The following is a 24,807-nucleotide window of genomic DNA, read 5'->3' as shown; positions in this document are numbered from 1 at the left end:
ATATATAATACAATCTTTATAATATTAATTAAAATGTGGACTTTTATTTTCCTTCTTTTGTTTTTATTTTTGATTTTTTGTGGTTATATTCAAAAGGATAATATAATAAAAAAAAATTTCATTAATGAAAAATAAATAAACCATCTAATATTAATTATATAACCGTAATTTTCTTTTAATTTTTTCTAAAATATAAAATAAAATAAAATAATAAAACATTTAAGTAAAATAATATATATATGTGTATTAATATAAATAAAATAATATACTATATATAGTATATATTAATAACTGATATATTTTTTTATATATAAAATGTAAAATAAGTAATAAGGAGAAACCAAAAAAAAAAAAAAAAAAAAAAAGAAGGCATAAAACAAAAGAATCTGAAGCTTTTAAATAATAATAAATTTTTTTTTTTTTTAACATTCTAATAAAAATCCTATGACTATTTCATTGGTCTCAAAAAATATTGCAAATTTAATAGGTTACATATATGATTAAATATTGTTTCATATATATATCCTCCTAATATTTAGTTCAAAAAAAATAATATTCATATATTTTGTATATATATATATATATATATTATATATATACATGTATACATATATACATAATATTTGTATTATATAAGCGAAAAAAAATTATTTTATCAATATTTAATTACCCTAAAGAAATTTACCGTATAAATTTAAATGTATATAAAATAAAAATAAAATATTTTGTATATATAACTAAAATTATATTATTTAAAATATTATTATATTTTTATATATATTTCGACATATAAATAAAGATATACATATATATATATTATAATATTATACATATTGTTACAAAATAAATAATTTGGTACACATAAAAAAAAAAAAATTAATATATATATATATATATATATATATATATATATATAGTATTTAATTTTTTTTTTATTAGTATTAAATAAAAATATTATTTAATATAATAAATTATACCACTTTCCAAGTAGTACATGGCTTTTTTTTTTTTTTTTTTTAATTTGAAATTATATTATTGTTTGTATATATGATATATTTTTAATTATTTAATGTTGTATACTTGTTTACTTGGTTTTAATTTTTTTTTAATATATACATATTTATAAAATTAAATACAACAAATATATATTTTATTTTTTATGTTTTTATTAGTCATATATATATTTTATATATTTTATATTTTTTTTAATTTTTTTTTTTTTTTATGTCCCAACATTATAATATTTATTAAATATAAATATGTACACCCCCACTAGAAAACATATATGTTTTATATATTGTTATATATAGTTTTTTCGGTTGTCTAAAAATTTTGAAGAAACACGAAAGAAAAAATATAAAATAAAGTAAATAAATAAAAGAACAATGACATAGGTTACTATTTTATTTAAAAAAAAAAAAAAAAAAAATTAGTACAAGTGTGTTGTTTTATGTATATGCCTTATTTTGGTGTAGGTTATAATAAATATTATAACACGAAAAAAAAAAAAAAAAAAGGTGGCAACGTGATGATATACCCTATAAAATAAAGAACATATATATATATATATTTATATATATGTATATATATTTTATTTTAATATGGAAAGGCTTTTTAAATATTATACGATTGTATTGATGAATAAATAAAAAAAGAAAAAAATCAATTAATTTTATACATTTTTGAAAAAAGAAAGAAAGGAAAATGCTGGATTTATTTTGTATTTATTCGTCTAATGGGAAATTATTAATAGAGCAATGTTTTAATAAAAAAAGGTATAAAAGGAATATACATAATGTTATAAAAAGGATACTATATAATAAAAGCAATAATAATAATAATAATAATAATAATAACTATAATTATTATGATTATTTTAATAACAATGTTGATAATAATTACTATTTAATATTGAACAATACATCATATGATCATACGAATGATAAGTTCCATTTACTAAATGGAAGATCTTTGGATAACAAAAAATTTGTTTATATAATAAAGAGTGATGATTTATATTTTGTAACATTAATAGAAGGTGAAAATAATCCTATATTAATTGTAGAGATGATGCAAGAGATAATAAAAATTATAAAAAAATATTTTGATATAGATAAATTAAAGGAAAATATATTAATACATAATTATACTATAATAAATTTTTTGATAAATGAAATATTAGTACAGAATGGAAAACCATCTTTATTTATTCATACGATTTTAAAAGAATTAATTAATAATGATAATAACAACAATAATAATAATTATTATAATTTTAATTATAACACTAGTAATAATTTTCTGAATGAAACATTAAAAATAGGTCCTATACCAAATAATATATATAATATGATTACACAAAATAAGTATATAAATATAAATGTTGGGAATAGTAATAATAATATGAATAATATTAGTAATAATAATAACAATAGTAATCTTCTTATGCTTCATATTAATAATGAGAAAAATATAAATTATAGTTATAGTAATGGTTCATATCTTCATGGAAAACATTCTATATATAATTATTGGAGATCATATAATAACTCATGTACATCATCAAATGAAATATATATAGATGTTGAAGAAAATGTAAATTGTATTGTTAATAAAAATAATAAAATTATACATTATTATATACAAGGTAATGTATATATTAATTCGAATATTAAAGGTTCCCCATATATTAAATTATATTTTAATCAGCTAGATGTTCAGAAATGTAATTTCCATTATACTATAAATGCTAATAAATTATTTAATAAAAACAAAGATGAACATACTCTAAATAATAAAAATGTAATAATTCACTTTGTACCATTACATGAGAAATATTGTCTTCTGCATTATTATGATAAAATTCTGTTACATCCTGGACCCTCTCCTTTATATAATAACAATGAATACTATAATAAAAATAACATAAAAAGTAATACACATTTTAATGACGAACAACAAATGAACAACACATTAACGAACGTATTAAAATTAAGTAGTGTTGAAGATGCCATAAATGAAAATGCAAAAAAAAATGAACATGATATAAAAAATGAATGGGATATAAAAAATGAACATCAAAATGTTATGAAAAGAAATCATTGCAATATTTTAGAAAAACAAAATAGTAGTAACTCCTTTCAAACGTTAAGTAGAAGTATATCCTATCAAGAAAATATGAACATACAAAATAATAATATATTTTCATCAAATAACTATCTTGAATATAATAATGATTTTCTATTCAGTAATCTTTTAAATTTATGGAATGATGAACATATGAATATGCCACAAAATTATTTTGATATACCAAATGATAATTGTAAAAACAGTTATGACAATGATTTATTCTCACACCCTAAATATAAATTACCAATCCTTATTAAAGGTAATATACATTTTGATAGTACAGAAAATATGTATAAAATAAAATTAAATGTCCTTTTAAATAATATAAATACAAATAAAAACAATAGTAATATATTATTAAACAGATATGAAAATATCTTAATTAAAATACCTATACATCATTTTATCAAATCAGTCAATTTCCATACATCCCTAGGCAATATAAATTATAATGAAAAAAAGAAATGTATTTATTGGTTTATAAATTATGTTACAGATATGAATACACAAATGTATGCTCATATATCTTTATATGTTCCTACACATGAACAAAATGATATGAATCAAATGAAAAATACATATCAAATATCCCCATTAAATAATTTTAACTTATATCCTCTCTTTAATTTTGTAGCCTATGCTAGTTTAAAAATTAATGGCGTATCCATCACTGATCATAAAATAGAGAAAATTGAAGTACAAAATTTGAAAAATGTGGAAATACGTAAGGGGTGTAGATATAGTACCATATATAATAACATAGAATTTAGGCTATAATATATTTTTGTTTTAAAATTGAAAAAAAAAAAAAGAAAAAAAAAAAAAAATTCATATATATATATATATGTTGGTATATATTTATGTTTACATGTGTATATATATAATATCGTACAATATATAGTAGCCACGTGTTACCATGAATCTTGTTTAAAAATAAATATGTTTAAATTAATTTAAATTAAATTCTTATATCTTTTTTTTTAAATGTTTTATATTTTTAAATTTCTTCGCATTATAATATATATATATATATATATATATATATATATAAATATATTTATTTATTTATATGTGTGTTTTGTTTTTGCTTCAATATATGTCCTTATATAATCATTTGTGATTGTGCCCAGTTTATGGCAACTTGCCTTTATTCAGAGTTTTTGATTCTAGCATTATATCACAAAATTATAAAAATACAAATTCAACATATATATATATATATATATATATTTATTTACATATTTTTTTTTATGTAATATATTTTTTATGTAAAACTTCTTATTTAACATAATATTTTTTTTCTGTAAAATATTCTGTCACATTTAATGTTTTAATTTTGTATTTTTTATGACGTACCCATTTTTATGGTATTCTCTAGTTCTTGAGTATCATCAACTCTGAAGAAACAAAGCAATAAATATATATTTTTTTTAATACAAATAGATATATTATATATATATGTATAGGTGCATATATGTAGGTAGGTATATTCCTATTACCTGCACATATTTTTATGAAAATCGACATTCCTGTATAAATTCATTATTTCAAGAAATTCCAAGGACTGAAAAAAAAAAAAAAAAAAATTAAAATAAAATAAAATAAACATACAACATATATATAGTGATGCACAAAAGGTAAGCAACATTTTTATATATACCTTATAAGATCTACTGATGTTTCCATTTTCCCTCTATGTTAAATATTAAAAAAAAAAATAAAACAATTTTTAATAAGTAATATAAGACAGTTCATAAAATATATATATCCATCCACACATATATATATATATATATATATATATATATATATTATTGTTCAATTTACATTTTGCTGTGTTATTTTCATCAACGTTTCAACGACCCCCTTTAAATTTTTTATATATTGTAACATATCTTCATTAGAATGAAATTCCATTTTTTCCTAAGATAAAAAAGAAGGAACATCATATATATACATATTTATGCACATATATATTATATTTATTCTTCTAGAGATAATAATATGATACCTCCATATTTATAGAATGGAAATAACTATTTTGTTTTTCTAAGAATTTTTTTATCTTATCTAATTTTATGTTTATATCTTCTAATTCTCTTTCACTGAAATGTATGAATGGAATAATGTATAAAACATATTTTTTTATTTCATGCAAAAAAAAAAAAAAAAAAAAAAAATTAAAATAAAATAAAATAAAATAAAATTTAAAAGCACAACCTGGCAAAAACAAGTTTATATGACTCGTATATGTCGTCTGATATTTTTTCTTTTTCCTACAAAAAGAATTTAATTTTTATATATACATGTATCATTTAAAAAATATAAAAAATATAAAAAATATAAAAAATATTTGTTATATATCATTTATCACTCTTTTTTCTTAACATTTTGAATTTTCTTCTTTAGAATATTTTTATCTTCAGAGAAGGTATTTAAAATTTCGTTATTTAAAGCTTGATACTCTTGAATAGCGTCCTAAAATAAATAAATAAATATATATATATATATATATATATAATATGTGCGCTTAAATAAATATGTACGTAACAACACAATAAATAAATATATACATATATATAAATATATATTTTTACTTCGAGCCTTTTTTGAGATAATTCCTCTTCCTTTTGTAAAAGATTTTTTTTATTTTCAATGTCCATAAATTTCTGATTAATATCATATATATCCGTTACACCCTTTTAAAAAAAAAATAAAAATAATTAATTATTTTAGTTTTTGTTTTTTATCTCAAATTTATTAATTCACGTTTCTTTTATATAATTACTGTTGCCTCTCTTAATTTTGATATTGTAGCATATATACTACTAGCATTTTCAAATATATTTGAAGCACTTAATTTGAGATAATTATTATATAATAGATAGTATATAAGAAGTTTCTTATATTTTTTCTTCTCTTCTATCATGAGCGCAATATTTGAGTCGTTTAATTTGTTAGTCTTATATTCATTAATCATTTCTCTGAAAAGATAAATTAATATATATATAAAAAAATATATTTAGACACATATGTATATATATATATATATATATATATATATATGTATGTATGTATCTATATATATTTTATTTTTTTGTAACCTTCTTATCCTGAGTATGTTGCTGTGCTCCTTATTGACATTCATATATTTTAATATTTCTTCATTTTTATTTTTGGCCTTTATAATGTCCTGTACAAATTAAAAATTATATGATAAGATTATTTATTTTATATATTTATCTTTTTTTTTTTTTTTTTTTTTTTGCTAATATTATAATATAATCATTATATATCTTAATTATATTATAATTATATGCTTATTTATTCATTTATTTATGTATGTATATATTTATTTTTGTTTTTTGTACCATTTTTTTTTCTTCAATGGATTTTTTTAAATTTTTATTATCTGATGTTATTTTCCTATAATTCAAATGGCATAATAGGTATATGTTAAAATGAAGTAAAAATATGTAGATATTATTATTGTATTGTTTTTATTTTATTACTGTATATTGTTATGTAGTTGTTTTTCATTATTTTTCAAGCTTGCGACTGTTCGCTCTAACGAGTTTAAATAAAAGTATAAAAGTTTTTTCTCCTTCTAAATGTAGAGAAAAAGAAGAATAAAAAAAAAAAAAAAAAAAAATTCACTTTTGATGCTATTATATATATATATATATATATATATATATATATATATATATTGATATACTTATATTACCTTAATCCTTTGTAACATTATTTGATATGTACATTTTGAATGTTTAAGGTTTTCAAACTTATTTAAAATCTCTTCATTTTTTATTTTTATTTCTTCATATTCCTTAAATATAATAATAATATGTATGTGTGTATGTTCGTTATCTTAAAATATTTTTTCATACTATAATTTTAATATTTTACATTCTTTTGATGTCCCAATGATATCTTGTTAAGTTTTAATTCTCTGTTCAATAATTCTAGATTTTTCTTCAAGATTAAAAAAAACAAGTATGTATAAGAAAAATATTTATAAACATATAAGCATCTATATGTATTCTTTTTTCCTTTCCTTTTATTTGTTTGTGTTTTTTTTTTTTTTTTTTTTTTTCTTCCTTTACCCTTGTGTGTTCATATTTATTGAATGTAGATTCTCCAATTTCTTTTATACAGTTAAATTTTTTCTTCACTGAATAAACGATATCTTCCGTATTTTCATTTAACTTTTCATTGTCTTTCTAAAGGTAATGAAAGGATATATTATAAAAATTAAAATAAAGTAAATTATAGTCGTATATAGAAATATGAATGTATAAATATAATGAAAAATGATACATATATATATATATGTATGTATTCTATTAATTTTTTTTTTTTGTTTTTTCATTTTTACTTTATAGAAAGGTACTAAATCTTTTAAGTTTGTTAACTTATCTGTATTTTGATTTTTCATTTGTAATATACTAAATGCATAAATATGAAATAATTATTATAAAATAAATTGTTTACATTGATTTAATTTATGTTAATGCTTTTTATTTTACATTGGTAGGCGTATACACGTACGAGATATATATAATAAAGATATAAATGATTAAAAATATATAGCCCAATAATATTCATTATAATAAAAAATATAATTATATTTACCAAAATAATAAAAAAAAAAAAATAAAATATATTTTTTCTTATTATATTAAAAAAAAAAAAAAAAAATTAACAGTATATATTTTTATTATAATTTGGAACACAAGTATTTTTTTTAATTAAAAAATAGACACGAGTTAATCATATACATATATATATATATTATATGTATATTAATACATATAGACATTTATTATTTTTAATAAATAACCTTTTAAATAAAAAAAAAAAAAAAAAAAAAGAAACAATTATAATATCTCATTTGTTTTCTTTTTTTCTTCTTTATAGAGATGTGAATAATTATAATATATTTTTTATATATATTAATGATTAATAGTTTAAAAAAGAAGAAAAAAAAAATTAATTTAAACATAAATATAAATATATATAAATAAATAAATAAATATATATATATATATATATATATATGTGGGAACAAAAAATAAAATATATACATATATATTTATATATATATATTTATTTATACTGTTACTATAAAAAAAATGCAGCATTACATATAGGTGAATCTATTTATAATAATGTAGATAAAACAGTGCCTATTACATTTATTTGTGATATTCCCCCATCCGGATGTATAGATATTTTGAAATGAGTTGCTGTTCTTTCCATAAGGGTAAAATTATATTCTAACAAATTAAAATGAAAAAATGTTTTTTTTTGATTCGTTGTTATTTTGAATGGTGGTAATTGTATCCATTCCATTTTTTTTTTTAATAGTTTTTCATCTTCTTCAAAAATTTTTTTTTGTTCTAATAAATTTAATGTGAGTATATCTATACAGTCTAATAAATAAATTTGTATACATTCAGGATGATCATATTTATAATTTCCTATATCTATGGTGAAATTTTCTACAATACCTCGTACACCAAATTTAAAAATTGAGCTATTCAAAATACAATTATTTGTAAGAGTTCTTAATATAATGGGTGGTCTATTTATTAATCGTCTTGTACAAAATCCATCTGTTTTACATGAATCTATTATATATTTTGGATGTCCTTTATATATATGATCACAATGATAATAAATTAATGTACAACCATTCTCAGGTTTATTTAAAAATATTTTTTGTTTAGATATGATAGTATGTTTTTTAAATAAAGAAATAAATTCTCCATAGAAATTAATTTTATTTATACCACCGTCTGGATATAAATTAACTCTTATATGTGTCCAAGGTTTTTTAATTAAATCTTCATTATTTATTTTAAAATAATATGTCTTTTTCTTTCCCACTGTTTTTAAAAAATCTACACAATCTGCTTGTAATAATTCAACCCAAGGTGTATTTTGTTGTTCTAATAAATCAGAAATCGATTTATCTATTTTATATGAATCTAAAAAGTTATAACTTTTACGTTTAGTGTTTTTTTCATAATTTACAATTGTTTGTGTACCATGCATATTTTTAATATTATCGACACGTTTTATTGTTTGTTCATTTTTTGTATTTTCTGTATCCTTTAATATATCTGCATTTTTAAGATTTTCCATATCCTTGTTCTTTTCCATCTTTATATTATCACCTGCATTATCTTCTATTTCATTTCTTGTGAAGGTAGTAAAGTTACCAACCTTATCCCGCTCGTTCAAAATAAATTCTTCCTCTTTAATTATATCATCGATAGCATTGTTATTAGACACCTCAATAGATAAATGAGGACATACATCTTCAGCAATATTATCAAAATTTAATTCAATACCATAAATAATACATGGGTGTTTTAATTTTATTATTAACCATTCATGTCCAACATCTCTTCTTCTTCTAGTAATCCAACCAACTTTATCATCTTCTACCAATATATTTTCAGATTTACTTATAGAATCATCAGTAACAAATATTATCCTAGAACCATAATGTTTTGATAACACATTATTAAAATTAAAAAAATCCACATCATTAATATTTTCTATTTCCCTACAAGGAATCTTATTCATACCTTTACTAACAATCCAATTAAATATACCATTAAATATATTCATTATTTGTCTTATATTTTTCATATCCTTTCTTTGTTTCTTTCTATTAAAATTATTATTCTCTTCATTTATATCATTACTTATGTCACCCTCATTTAGTTTCCTTTTTTTACAAGTTCCATTATCATTCATATTACATAAAGGGTTATATATCCCCCCTTCTTCTTTAGAACTTGATTCTTTCATTTTTCTTCTTTTTTTTTTTTTTTTTTTTTTTTTTTTATATATAAAGTGGTATCCACATGAGGATAACACAAAAAAATAAATATGTATAAATAAGTAAAATGAAATGAAAAATATAATAAATAAAATAAAATGAAATGAAATGAAATATAGAATTTTATACACATATATTATATATATATATATATATTTAAAAAACTGTAAACATATTAGGTTCAAATAAAATTAAAATATAATATCATATAAAAAATATATATATGTATTTATTAGTCCACATTAATTATGTAATAATTTAAAATATCATCACATAAATATATAATTATATATATAAATAATTTTGGAATTTTTTATCCATAAATTTTTTCTTTTTTTAATATTTTATTCAATCATATTATTTTTAATATTAAATATAAATAAATATATATATATATATATATATTGCATAGATTTATAATATATGGGTACACTTTTTTTTAAATAAAAAATTATTAATATTATTTTATTTTATTTTATTATATTTTTTTATAAAGAGAAGGGAAAATTAAAAAAAAAAAAAAAAAATTCCCCTTTATATATATTCATAATAAACATAAAATAAATAATGTCATAATAAATAATAATATACAATGGAATTATAATATTGATTTTTTTGGAAAATGACATCATCTATATATTAATATATAATATATTTATTAATACATATATTAATATATATATTATATGTTTCCAAGTTTTTTTTTTATTTATATTTAAAAAGAAAAAATATTTTTTTATCAAAATAAAATGTATTTTTTTAAAATATGATATATATTTTGTATGTAGTACAATTTTATAATCATATTCATATTTTTTATACTTTGATAAACTATATAATTTTTTAAAAACATAAATAAATACATTTATTTATTTATTTATTATTTAATAGTAAAAAAAAAATAAAAAAAAAATAAAAAAAAAATAAAAAAAAAATAATATTAAATAAAATATAATGTCCATTTCTTATTAAATTACACACAAAGTAAATAAATCTTTATGTATATTTATACATATAAACAAATTAATTAACTATATATCGACATTTGTATTCTCACCCAGAAAATAAATGAATATACAGTTAAAAAAATATAATAATAAAATAAAATTTTCATATTAAATTTCAGGTATTTCTCTGTTTATTGAACAACATAATGAAGCATTAGAGAAAATCATTTTTTTTTTATTTTTTATTTTTTTTTTCTTAAAAATGTATAATATTATACATACCGTTTTGTTATTAACCATTTAACTTTTATCCTTATCAATTAAAAAAAAGAAAAAAAGAAAATTGAACTATACCAAATTGTAAATATCTTAACAATTATAATATATAATTTTTCTTCTTTCATTATTATATATTTCGAATCAAAAAAAAAAAAAAAAATATCCTTCCTCACATTTCAATATCGAAAAAAGAAAAGAAACAATTATCCATATATGTATTTATATATACAATTTTAATATTTTAGCCTTCTAAAGGTATAATAATATTTATAAAAATAATTAAATATATTAAATTGGGTGGCAGTTGTTTTCAATATAAATAATATATATATATATATATATATATATATATATATATATATATGAATATTTATATTTATATTTATTTTTATTTTTAAATTTATATTATTCCAAAGTTGTTATTATTTAAAATATGGGAAAAAAAAAAAAAAAAAAAAATTTGGTGTAGTCTTGTTTGGTATTATATTTTGTTCTGTTGTACTAAAAAAATCTTTATATATATATATAATGTGTATGTAATTATTTTTTTTCTTTTTTATCAAAAGATATATATTATGTTATATTAAAAAAAAATATATTTTTTTTGAATAATCATGCATAATATGTTTGTATCACTTTTGTGTGTATTAAAAAGAAAAATATATATATATATATATATATATTTTTTTTTTCTTTTTACATACATTACAAAAAAAAAGGAAAATACAAAAAAATTATGTTTTCAATAAATATTAATAAAAAGACAGAAAAAAAAAAAGAAAGAAAAAAGGAATTTATAAATAAATAAATAAATATATATATATATATATATATATATATATATATATCTTTCTTTTTTATAATATATTTGTTTTATCATTTTATTTATTAATTTTTTCTTCTTTTTCTTGACGAGTGCAAAAATTGTGTTTGAAAAAATGTACATGTGTCGTACAACAATGTGGTATATATATATAAATATATCACAATAATAAGAATAATAATTATTATAATTATAATTATAATTATATTATTATTATATTATATTTTATTTTTGTTTTAATTTTTATTTTTATTTTTATTTTTCCTTTTTATATGATGGATAAAAATTATGGGGTGGAGGGAGAGACATTCCAAAATGCATACCAAAAGATTGTATTAAAAGATCGTATATTAAATGAGAAGGAAAAGGAGATAAGGAAAAATCACTTATTTGAAATAAGCAAAATAAAAGATTACAATTTGATAACACATTATGAATATATATTAAAATTACATTATTTTAATAGTAATATAAATGTATTAAATATATATAGATTGGTTACACATGACTATGAAAAAAAGTTTGAAGAAATAGCATATAGTTTAAAAAGTAATATATTATTAAGTTTATTAGATATAAATGAGATAAAGCAAACTGATAATAGTATGATAAATTATTTTATACATAATTATAATGATATGAAAAATTTTACATATGTAATAGGAAATCAAAAGTATCCAATTGGGTTTCAAAAAAATAGTAACGAAACATTTCAAATATATGTATTCAAAATCATACCTAATAAAACATTATTATTAAATAAAAAAAATGTACAAGATGTTTTATCAAGTGCAGAAATACCTAATGGATATGATTCTATAGCAATTGAGGAAAAATTATATTATGAAAATGTTGAAATAAAAGGGAATGAACAAGAAAAGGTATGTTATAAGGAAAATAAAAATGATGTAGATAGAAGTGGTTGTAACAAAAGGGAAGGAGATAATAATATTAATAATAATAATAATAATAATATTTATAATAATAATTATTATAATAATAGTGGGTTAAAAAATAATTATAGCTATATTTATAAAGTTCGAAATTCTGAACAAATATTACCCTTATATTTAATTGAATTTGAATTTAAATGCTTAAGAGTTGATATAAGCATTCCAGTATGTGAATATTGTTATAGTACCAAAGCAATTACTTATTGTTATAATGATAAAGTTCATTTATGTGATATATGTGATATAAAACATCATGAGAAAAATAAAATTTTAAAAAACCATAAACGAATACATATATCCGAATCACCTTATCAATTTGGTAAATGTCCTTATCATATAAATGAATTAATAGAAAGTGTATGTATGAAATGCTTTTGTACTTTATGTCCTAGTTGTATTTTGATAGGTACACATTCAAAATGTTTTGATCAAGATGATGATAATAATAATCATCCAATTATGAATATTAAAGATGCCTTTATATTATCGAATCAAAGAAAATCATTAAGTGATATATCTTTACAAAATAGAAAAACACGTATTTTGCAATTATTAAAAAAAAAACATAAACTCTTATCAGAAATTTATTCTAATTATTCTTCTTTACAAAAAAGAATAGATATGTTATATCAATATATTATCAATGAAATCAAATTTTTAAAAAAAAAAAAAATCAATTTTTTAATGTCATTAAAAAGAGCAGTATTATCAGAATTATTGATTATAGAATGGATGGAAGCTTTTTTTTTTCATACAAAATTATCATTAAATATAAGTAATTTTATTATATATCAAAAAAAACATCAACTACTTATGAATTACTTAATAAATAATAAAAATAATAAACACCATCATCATCATCATCTACTCAAATATATACCACAGTGGTTAATGGACAAAATTTCCGTTCATTCAAATTTGTATATTTTCCAAGATCATTTTAATAATATATTAAATATTAATAATTCAGATAAAAACGAAAATGATAAAAAATACAGATCTCTCAATAACATAACAAAAAATAAAATAAATGGTTCCCATTTAATACATCAAAATAGTTACACACATACAAAAAAATTAGACAGTATTTATAACATAAACAACATGTTCGATAATAATAATAGAAATGCATTTTCATTATATGATCAAGCAAATGTAAATGATAACCAGGTGTTAAATAAAATATGCAAAATGAAAAGTAATCATATTCTTTTCGATAATAATAACCATGACGAAAATATAGTATACTCAAAATTGGTCGATAAAACAAAACTTGTTCAAAATAATAACTTACAAGATAATAAAAATAATTATCACACTGATGTAAATAGGAACTATAATAAAAACAATACAACTCATTTTATGAACAATACATTTTATGAAGATAATTATTTCATGGACGAATTAAATAAGGATAATAATAATATAATATCGGAGGAACACGGAGTGACTTCTGATTATACATCTATAATAAATATATCACAAGATTATAATAATAGTACTACAAATATATTATACAACATATTTAATAATAATAATAATAATAATAGTAATAGTTGTAATTGTTGTAATAGTTTTGATTATTCAATGTATTGTACACAACATGATACAAATATGAAAACACTAAAAAACACATATATATACAAAGAATTATGGAAAAACCTAATGAACTATAAATATATAAACGTTATTCATATCCTGAAAGCACAAAATAAAAAATATTCCTTCCAGTTAATTTCATCCTTTTTAAATATATCTAATTATTATAAAAGTTTAGAAGATTTTGTAAAACATATAATTAAACATGAGGTATATACTTTGTTAAATAAAAATATTGAATGTCATACTAAGATGAAAATTACATATTTATTAGATAATATTACCACATTGTTATGTATAAATAATTTGAAATTAGCATTCATTATAGATACACATATAACAACATGTTATTCAGAAATTCAACAAAACGAAAAACAGTTTCTTATAGATGTCGAAAATATTAAGCAAAATGATCTCGTTTTATACAAGACGTATTTACAACAAAAAAATAATTATAATCAAAGATTTATAGACAAGGATGTGAAGAATGAAGAACATGTTATGGATGCTCAAAATGAAGAAACTATACATGACGACCAAAAAATGGAAATTAATATAGAAGAAAAAATAAATCAAAATGAATTCATAATGCAACAAACACTTAATTCTAAAAAAGTTAGTTTTACAGAATCAGAAAATAAGGAAAAGCAAAGTGTAATAGAGGATACAAAAGATAATGTACATTATGACAACACAATAATGGATGAAGAACAGGTTAAAGATATAAATGCTGTTAAAAAGTATGATATATCTAAATCTATTGATTACAATAATATATTTAATAATGATAATGATATTTGTATTGATAAATTGATAAGTGATAAAGAAAAAAATGAATTGGCTACATTAAAAATAATAAAAGATTATGTTTATATTTATTTAGAAAAGGTTATAAATGATATAATAAATATATCACATAAAGATTTAAATGATAGTATACGTTTTCTATTTTATACAATACATGATGAAATTGATGGTATTAATAAACAAATTATTTATGAGAAAAAATTCAGTATACATACTTTAACATTATGTCTAGATCTATTTATTAATTCTATATTATATCCATATATATTTTATATTCATGAATTAAATGTTCAAAATAAAAACATGACCGAAAATAATATTTATCAAAAGGTTTTAATAATATTTGGACAGACGTTACGAGAAATATCTATTTACATTTTCCAAATATATAACTTGGGAATGTATGATAACAATTTGAAGGTTTTTGTAAATAATATCAAGAATAATAATATGTTGAAGAAGAGAATAACAAATGAAAATATGTTCTTCCTCGACGTCGCACAAAAGGTGAACATGATATATATATGTATATATAAATATGTGTATATATATATATATATATATATATATATATATATATATATATATATATTTATATATTTATATATTTATAGCTTATATTTCTATATAGGTACATATTCATTATATTTTATTTTTTTTTTTTTTTTTGTCTTGTTTATTTTTAGCTGTTCAATTGGATCATCAAGAATTTAGAATCACCCAGATATTACTCTCCTCTAAAGTGGTATTATGGTGAAAGCATAGAAAAATCATATAAAAATGTTGTACAAGAAATAATAAATATCGATAAATCTTCTTCAATTAAATGTGTTAACGAAAATGTAGATTATAATATTTTATTTAGTACTACCAATTTTAAAGATATTCTAACATTATGTTATTCTATAAATAAAGAATGGAAATTGAATATATAATTTTGTGTTTTTAAGAAGAAAATATATGTTAAAAAAAAAAAAGAACAAAAAGAAAAAAAGAAACCAAAAAGAAAAACAAAACATAAAAAAAAAAAAAAAAAAAAAAAAAACAAATATTTTTTTAAAACATGAAGTGAATAATGAGTAAACGTTATAAAAAAAAATTATATAATGTTACATTAGACATAATAAAATGTTATGAAGATGACCTAAAAAATAATATATACATATATATATATATATATATATACATACATATATATATCAAATAGACAAACACACAAAGGAAGAGTGAAAAAAAAAAAAAAAAAAAAAAATTAAATATAATAGAACATATAATTAATATTGTGTATATATTATAAAAAATAAACAAATAAGACAACAATAAAAAATTTAAATTAAAAAGAAAAAAAATATAAAATAAATTAAATGGAAATATAAAATATACTTTTATACATGTTTATTTTTTTTTTGTTTTATTATTTTTATTTTTATTTCTCCCGTTTTAGTATAACTTGTTTATATTTTTATAGGTTTCTTTCCATATATCGTGTGGAGCTGATATTCCATAAGATATATGATAATTTTTTGTTTGATTAAATAATATAAACAATACAAGAAGAACATCAATTTTTTGAATTTTATTCAATAGTATATTATCTTTCAAAATATGTTTATTTTTATATTTTAATGGGAAATGAGTTAATTGCATACCAGATATTTTATCTACAAAATATTTTAAGTCTTTATTTTTTTTATTTAAATATGATAATTTTGAATTTTCAATTAAATAATCTGAGAAGTTATTGTAATTTGTAGTAAATAATTCTATACATGATAATACCTCTTTTTTTATTAATTCCAAATCTCTAGGATTAGTTTGTACTAGTATAGTAAAAAAGCCAGCAAAATATTTTTCATAACTTATAAATTCAAATGATGAATCATATGTTAATTCTTTTTTCTCTCTTAAATAATGAAATAATTTACTATTTAATATATATTGAATAATATATGAAACTGCATTAAAAAACAATGGACTAGTATATAATTTTTTTTTCTTTTTAAGATATTCATTTATATTATGTTTATCTTCAAAATGAAAATCTTCTAAAACTTGACTTTTTATTTTGTCTAATTCATTACAAATATATTCATCTTTATAAATATTTTCACAATTCTTATTTTTTTCTTCCCCATTAATTATTCTTTTTAAATATTCCATTAAATAAAATGATATATGTATCCCATTAGATAAAAATCCGTACATGTTTGCTCCTTTTCCTACTAATAGAAATATTCCATGTTCTTCTTTTTCTTTTATATAAACATAAGTTGTATTTTTTGACTTTTCCTCAAAATCTGCAAAAGGACATAACATAGAATAATAATCATTTAATAATATTTCAGAATTAGACTTACACCCATTATCTTCATTTTTTTTTTTTTTTTCATTAATGGGATATGACTCATTTGATAAGTTATTTGTACGATGCTTTTCAATTATTATATTATCCTTATTATTTTTTAAACATACATCTGATCTTTTCTTTTCTCCTTCTTGTTCGATTATTTTCCCTTGTAATGTACCAAGATAATGTAATATATAGTAATGTATAAAATCAGAAAAATCACCTACAATAGTTAATTCAAATAAGGACAAATCACTAAATATATGTTTCAACATTCTTTGAACATCATCCATGGTAATATTTTCAGTATCGGAAACTTCAAAATTTTGGTATCCTATTTTCCCTCCCGTTACGTACGAAATGGTTTGACCAAGTAAAAGAGACTAAAAAAAAAAAAAAAAAAAAAAAAAAAATACATCCATATATATATATATATATATATATATATATATATATATATTAAACGTTATGCTTATAAATTAATTTGCCTTTTAACAAATAGATTTATAATATAATAAACAATTTCATTGTTTCATTTTATTATTATTTTTTTTTTTATTACCTGTAGACTATTTTTATATTCGAAGAAATCCTTTTTTAACTTATCAACTACCCTCGGTAAAGCAGTGTTCTCTATTTTTGTTTCCAAAATTATATTATTTAATATAGAAAAGGCTGAACTAATATTTTCATATTTATTATGTGTATATATATCAATAAAGAAATATTCATCATTAATATCAATATATATATTAATACTCTTATTACTACAATGAATTTCTACATGCTCTCGAGTAACATTTTCTATTTCTCCTCCTTCAAATAAACATATGATAGAAAATAATAAAAGATGCACATTTTCTTTTTTCTTTTTTATTATATCATTATGTGGAATAATTAAACGCATATAAATATTTTTCTTATCTACTTTAGTTTTATATAAATTTACTTTGATACCGTTTAACAATTCATAGTTTTCTATTTCCTTCTGATTTTTTAAGGATAAAACATAATTCTTTAAATTTAAAAATGTAACCCCTTTCTCAGATAAGTTGTTTCTTCTATTATCACATACAACATCGTCATGCATATTATTATATTTATTATTTATTTCCATTGTTTTTGGTTTCTCTTTCATATCAACACAAAGATTGTTGTTACTTTTTTTAGAACTAGTGGGTAAGCTCGGTTGAACAGAAGATTCGGTTATTTGTGGTAATATTTTCGTTTCATTCATATGATCGTTTACGTTATTTATGTGATCATCCTTGTTTTCCTTTATACAGTAACATTTTTTGAACATGTTTAAATCTGGGTTGGTAGATAAACCATAAAATGGTAAAGATAAACACATATTATTAACATCAAATATATTTTCATTTTTATGATCTTCCATTTTATTAACAATAAAATTAAAGATATCCTCTGAATACTTATTTTCTCTTTTTTGAGGAATTATATATCGTGCTTGAGATAATTTCTTTGTTATATTTTCATATACGTAATGAGGTGACAGAAGTTTATTTTGTATATTTATAGAATAATTTTGTACATCATTCATGGAATATATATTGTTAAAAAATAATTTTCTAATTTTATTTTTATGAAATAAATTTTCATTTTTCGATGGAACATGTATAACTACGCAGTGAGGTTTCATATTAGAATATGGATTAAAAATATTAAACAAATATTGAAAATATTGTTTAGCAAAATTATTTATTTCTTGTAATTTTAGTTTCTCAAATATTTCTCTTTTGATTTTCTTTTCTCTTTTCTCATTAAGATATATATGTTGACAAGTATTATAATCAATAATTTTTTGTATTTCGTCAGTATATGTTTCATTAATTTTAGTTGAATCTAAAATATATTCTTCATCTTGTTCATTCATTTTATTGTTCATATCTTTTTCTGCATCATTATGATTATCATCATAATCATCATCATGTGGATGTATTAATTTCATATTTTTAGAGGAATGCTTATTACTATTAGTATATGCTTCTGAAACATCATGTGATATATTTTGATGATCTATTATTTGTCCACTTTTTTTTTCTTCAACATCTTTCAAATCATCTTCGTAATCTATTTCATTCATTTTATAATTTAACAATTCATCTTCACTAAAACCATATTTTAATAAACTTTTAATAAAATTATAAAAACATTCTATTGTTTTTTCAAACGCTTTTATGGTTGTCTTAATTTCTATAGTCCGTATAGTAGCTCCTTCATTAATATTTGTATATTCATTAATATCTATACTATTAAATAAATTATTTCTATGTATATTAAATCTAAAGGATAAACAATAAAATATTACTTCTTTTATAACAGATATTTTCAAATCTTCTAATGTTCGTACACTTTTTATTTCCTCTTTTAATAAAATATTTATATTCACATTATTTAATGAATATTTTATAATTTCAAAACTTGTATTTATATTTTTCATTTCATTTTTGTTTAATAATTTCTCTTCTTCCATATTTACACCATATTTATTTTTTAAATAATTCCTAAATTTTAATTCACACACAATATCATTTTCATTCCTTTTAAATTCTTTATATTTTTCAAGATCAATAATGTTATCATCATCATATGTGTTACAATCATTTTCCTTTTTATTGTTATAATCATCTTCTTGAAAATTTTCGTCTGTGTCTTTAAACGTAATATTTTCATTATTATTAATATGAAATTTTTCATCCTTCGTTTCGATATTTTTTTCATTTTTTTCGAGTTGTATATTTTTTTTTACTTCTTCTTCTTCTTCTTCCTTTACCTTTATATCAGAATTATTACCAAACATATGAAAAACTGCTGGTAAATTTTTATTTCGAGAACGTAAGGTACATCTATCATTTAATATATTCAAATATATTTTATCTTGCTCTTTAAGATCTTTACCTTTAATATTCTCTAATTTGCTGGATATTAACTTTTGTGCTATATCAACATTTACATCACCATATACAAAAAAATTGACGTTCTCAGGTCGAAAAAATAAATTAAAATATTCCTTTACATCTTTTTCTCCGTATCGCTTTAGTAATTCTAGTTTACCTATAGGCAATCTATGGCTTAACCTAAAAAATGATAAAATAAAACAATTTAAACAAGATATGAATAAATTATTATAAATAAATAAATAAATAAATAAATAAATATATATATATATATATATATATATATATATATGTGTGTGTATATTTATTTATTTTATTATTATACCTATTCTCTTTGTGTAATACTTTTATTATATCTGAATTCATTTTATATTCTATATTATTTATAATACTGTACTCTGAAAAAATGGCCTTCTTCTCTTTTGTTATCCTCTCTTTATTAAATTGTGTTTCGCCCTTTAGTACTTCTACCATGGTATCGATACATTGTGATAAAATTGCATGCTTGTAGTTAAATTCATCTACAGTGTATATGTCATAATCTTCAATATCTTCTTCTCTTATGTTTTTTATAAATTGGTCGCACTTAAAATCGCTATAGAAATTTTCTTTATAAATTTCGTTATTAAGACTTACGCTTATGTAAAACACTATGTGATGGAAATCGGTGTATGCGTTCGTTCTAATATTTTTATCCACTATATTTTTCCGATTTCTAAAATGTAAACAAATAAATAAATAAATATATATATATATATATATATATATATATATACAAATATATATACAGATGATAAGATATTTTCTTAGCATTTACAAAATGAAAACAACATATAGGCATATATATACATATTCCATATATATATATATTTCTTTTTTTTTATTACTTAGAACCCATATAAGATACATGCTCACACAAGTGACTAATTCCTTGTTGATTTTTCTTTTCGTTGACACTTCCTGTATTTACTTCCATATAAACATGTAGTTCTTCATAATTATAATCTATTGGATTAATATAACACTTATATTCATCTGATATTTTATATGTTGGTAGAATTACATGATTTTCATTATTCAAAATATATTTTTTTTTATTGACGCTTTTCCTTTTCTTATATATTATGTTGCTTAACCCATTTTGTAGCTCATATTTTATTAGGTCTTCGTCTTCCTTTAATTCATTTATCTATAGAGAAAAAAAGAAAAGAAAAATTTATATTACATTTTTTTAAAATGAGTACAAATTATGATACCATCACAAACACCTTTTTTTTAAAATATATATAAATAACATGCACTTTACACATATATATTATATTAAATGACATTTTTAAAATTATTTAAAAAATTATTAATAAAAAAGAAAAAATAAATATAAAAAATGAAAAAAAAAAAAAAAAAAAAAAAATAAATAAATAAATAAAATAATAATAATAATAAATTATATGCAAATAATATTTTATTTTCCATATTGTAGTTGTAATGTCTTATAAATCTTTAAAAGATTCAACGATATTTTTATTAAGTTTGCTGTATGAAAATCATATATAAGAAAATGTTATTAATCATATATATTTATTCATAGAGTTAATTCTATATTAAAATTATTATTTGAATTATCATCAATTATTATATTTTTATCATATAATTTTTTCATATATAAACCATACTGCTTAGCAAAGTATGTTATGATAATATTAGCACCAGCTCTTAAATAACTTTTGAATAATTCTGTTATTATTTCATTTTCATAATTTATATCTTCATTTAAATATTTCACATAATTCTTTATCATCATATATTCACCAGAAACGTTATAAACAGCAATAGGAATTTGTACATCATCTTTAATTCGATTTTTTATTTTGTGTATTATGTCTAAATAAAACATTGATGGTTTTACCATTATTATATCAGCCCCCTCTATAATATCTGTAACAAAGAAAAAAAAAAAAAAAAAAAAAAATACATACATATATATATATATATATATGTAAAATTAAATATACAAATGTATATATTTCCTTATCTTATTATTCATTATTATCTTATATTTTCTTTTTTTACGTTTATCCACATTGTTTAGGTCCATATAACTATTAAAATCGTGCTGATAAGATTGCTTGTTTTTAACAAAATTTTTCAATATGTTAGAATTTAAGATTGATCGAAACGGCTTATACATACTAGAGGAATATTTGCATGTATAAGATAAAATTAAAATATCTCTAAAATTATGAAAGTCCAAATTTTTTCTTATCAGTTCAATTCTTTTGTCCATAGAATCACTCGGGCAAACAACATCAGCTCCACTCTTAGCCAAACATAAAGACTAATCAGGAAAAAGAAGTTCATAAATAAATAAATAAATAAATAAATAAATAAATAAATATTTATATAACATACAAGTTTATAACTTTATAATATAATATATATTATATCATATTATAATAAACTAATTCATTTTTTTTTTTTTTTTTTTTTCAATGAAATATATTGATAAATTATTACCTGCTTAACAAGCGTATGAACAGTAATATCATTGAGTATTTCCTTTTTGTTGTCATCATATATTCCATCATGTCCATATATGTTATATGGATCTAATGCCACATCTGTATATACTATAATGTCATCTGAAAATTTTTCTTTAATTCGTGATATGGTTTTACAAAAGTAGCTGTTTTCGTTATATGATTCTTCACAATACACTGTTTTATTTTCTTCCCTTATTACTGGAAAGAACATAAAATGATGAATATTTAATTTTATACATTCCTCTATTTCTTTTATTATACCATCTACGTTATAAGTATAAATACCCTCTAATTGAGTATGTTTCTTTTCCACATCCTAAAAAAAAATATACATATATATATATATATATATATATATATATATATATATATATATTTATATATATTTATAAGTCCATATAAACATATTTTATATATATCTTTATGAAAATTTTTACGTTCATTTATACGTACAATTATATAATATATTTCTTTTTTTTTTTTTTTTTTTTACTTCTTCGTGTATAAATAATGGATAAATAAAGTTCGATGTCTTTATATTTGTGTTATTATACAATGAAAGTAAATACTTATTCCTCTTTATACGTCTTTCCCTTCTATTAGTTTCTATATATATATTATTGTTAATATCCTTTGAGAAGTTTTTTATATTACATCTTCCACTGATCTTTTTGTTATATACATCTTCAATTGATCCTTCATTTTTACTTAATATTTGTGAATTCTAATATCAAATATTGTTTTTTTAGGTTACAGTAAAGAAAATTATTTTTATGGATTGATATTTAAAATGAAGTTAAATAATGGTGCTTAGCAGTCATTAGATATATATATACGTATATTGTTTTTTTTTTTTTTTTTTTTTTTTTTAAGTGCACTTTGCACATATTTTGAGAAAATTAATAAGAACATATACAACAACATGGAATAAAATAAATAATGCATATGTAAACATAAACACACACACATATATATAGAAATAAATGTATATAATATATATATATATATATATATATATATATGTATGTATTTTTTTTTTCTTATTTTATCAACTTAAGAGTTTCATTATAGTACATTATTATTCACGGGATTATTCCATCTTCTGAAACTTGATCTCTTACACTATAAAAGGTAAAGAATTAACATAATAAAGTATATAATATAATTTGTTATTTTATATAATTCTTTAATTTATATGCAATATATTACATTTGAAGATTTAGGTGTATTTAAAATATAAGCTCTTTTCTTAGAGTTCCCATTAAGACAACAAATTAAATTTATTATAAGTATATACAATAAAAGCACTACATCTGATTTTAACATTTTTTTTTATTCTTTTCTAATTTTCCTCTAATTCAAAAAAGAAAAAAAGAAAAAAAAAGAAAAGAACATATTAAATGTAAAATAAGATACTAAATCGAATGGGTTCTTTTTTTTTTTTTTTTTTTTTTTTTTCTCTCTATCTTTCAATATATCTGAAAATTTCAAAATTTTCATAATGATAATGAAAGCTTATTCCATAAAATAGAATAACTTTTCCTGATCATTTTTAACATCTTTTTGGTTTAAAATACATATATTTCTATATATCACATACATATATATA

General features: G+C 18.7%; 5 protein-coding genes across 6 annotated transcripts; 2 read left to right on the top strand and 3 right to left on the bottom strand.

Moving 5' to 3' along the window:
• Nucleotides 1–1,704: 1,704 nt before the first annotated feature.
• On the top strand, nt 1,705–3,906 carry PF3D7_1440700 (AP-3 complex subunit mu, putative; the record flags this gene model as incomplete). The annotated part of the gene is made up of 1 exon (XM_001348524.1): nt 1,705–3,906. One exon carries the CDS (start codon nt 1,705–1,707, stop codon nt 3,904–3,906), a length of 2,202 nt encoding a protein of 733 aa, XP_001348560.1.
• A 354-nt stretch (nt 3,907–4,260) lies between these two features.
• Nucleotides 4,261–7,567, bottom strand: PF3D7_1440600 (protein SOC3, putative; the record flags this gene model as incomplete). The annotated part of the gene is made up of 17 exons (XM_024473364.1): nt 4,261–4,295; nt 4,486–4,526; nt 4,629–4,693; nt 4,790–4,822; nt 4,957–5,052; nt 5,141–5,234; nt 5,350–5,405; nt 5,518–5,607; nt 5,727–5,828; nt 5,918–6,113; nt 6,234–6,322; nt 6,501–6,555; nt 6,642–6,736; nt 6,857–6,958; nt 7,039–7,104; nt 7,236–7,352; nt 7,508–7,567. 17 exons carry the CDS (start codon nt 7,565–7,567, stop codon nt 4,261–4,263), a joined length of 1,392 nt encoding a protein of 463 aa, XP_024329208.1.
• Nucleotides 7,568–8,292: 725 nt separating this feature from the next.
• PF3D7_1440500 (allantoicase, putative) lies at nt 8,293–9,954 on the bottom strand (the record flags this gene model as incomplete). Its single annotated transcript, XM_001348522.1, has 1 exon — nt 8,293–9,954. One exon carries the CDS (start codon nt 9,952–9,954, stop codon nt 8,293–8,295), a length of 1,662 nt encoding a protein of 553 aa, XP_001348558.1.
• A 2,352-nt stretch (nt 9,955–12,306) lies between these two features.
• PF3D7_1440400 (zinc finger protein, putative) lies at nt 12,307–16,328 on the top strand (the record flags this gene model as incomplete). Its single annotated transcript, XM_001348521.2, has 2 exons — nt 12,307–15,900; nt 16,080–16,328. The coding sequence occupies 2 exons, from the start codon at nt 12,307–12,309 to the stop codon at nt 16,326–16,328; spliced, it is 3,843 nt and encodes a 1,280-aa protein (XP_001348557.2).
• Nucleotides 16,329–16,833: 505 nt separating this feature from the next.
• On the bottom strand, nt 16,834–24,524 carry PF3D7_1440200 (the record flags this gene model as incomplete). Of its 2 annotated transcripts, none has more annotated exons than XM_001348520.2 (6): nt 16,834–18,123; nt 18,303–20,838; nt 20,984–21,373; nt 21,546–21,847; nt 24,273–24,320; nt 24,408–24,524. In XM_001348520.2, the coding sequence occupies 6 exons, from the start codon at nt 24,522–24,524 to the stop codon at nt 16,834–16,836; spliced, it is 4,683 nt and encodes a 1,560-aa protein (XP_001348556.2). The 2 variants fall into 2 exon arrangements, with proteins under 2 accessions (XP_001348556.2, XP_001348555.1); XM_001348519.1 differs by lacking the exons at nt 16,834–18,123; nt 18,303–20,838; nt 20,984–21,373; nt 21,546–21,847 and adding exons at nt 22,241–22,593; nt 22,729–22,993; nt 23,173–23,514; nt 23,692–23,922.
• Between the last annotated feature and the right edge of the window lie 283 nt (nt 24,525–24,807).

Source organism: Plasmodium falciparum (genome assembly GCF_000002765.6).
Source record: "Plasmodium falciparum 3D7 genome assembly, chromosome: 14".
NCBI lineage: Eukaryota > Apicomplexa > Aconoidasida > Haemosporida > Plasmodiidae > Plasmodium > Plasmodium falciparum.
The sequence above is the reverse complement of the archived record's forward strand: the minus strand, read 5'-3'. Positions and strand labels throughout refer to the sequence as shown.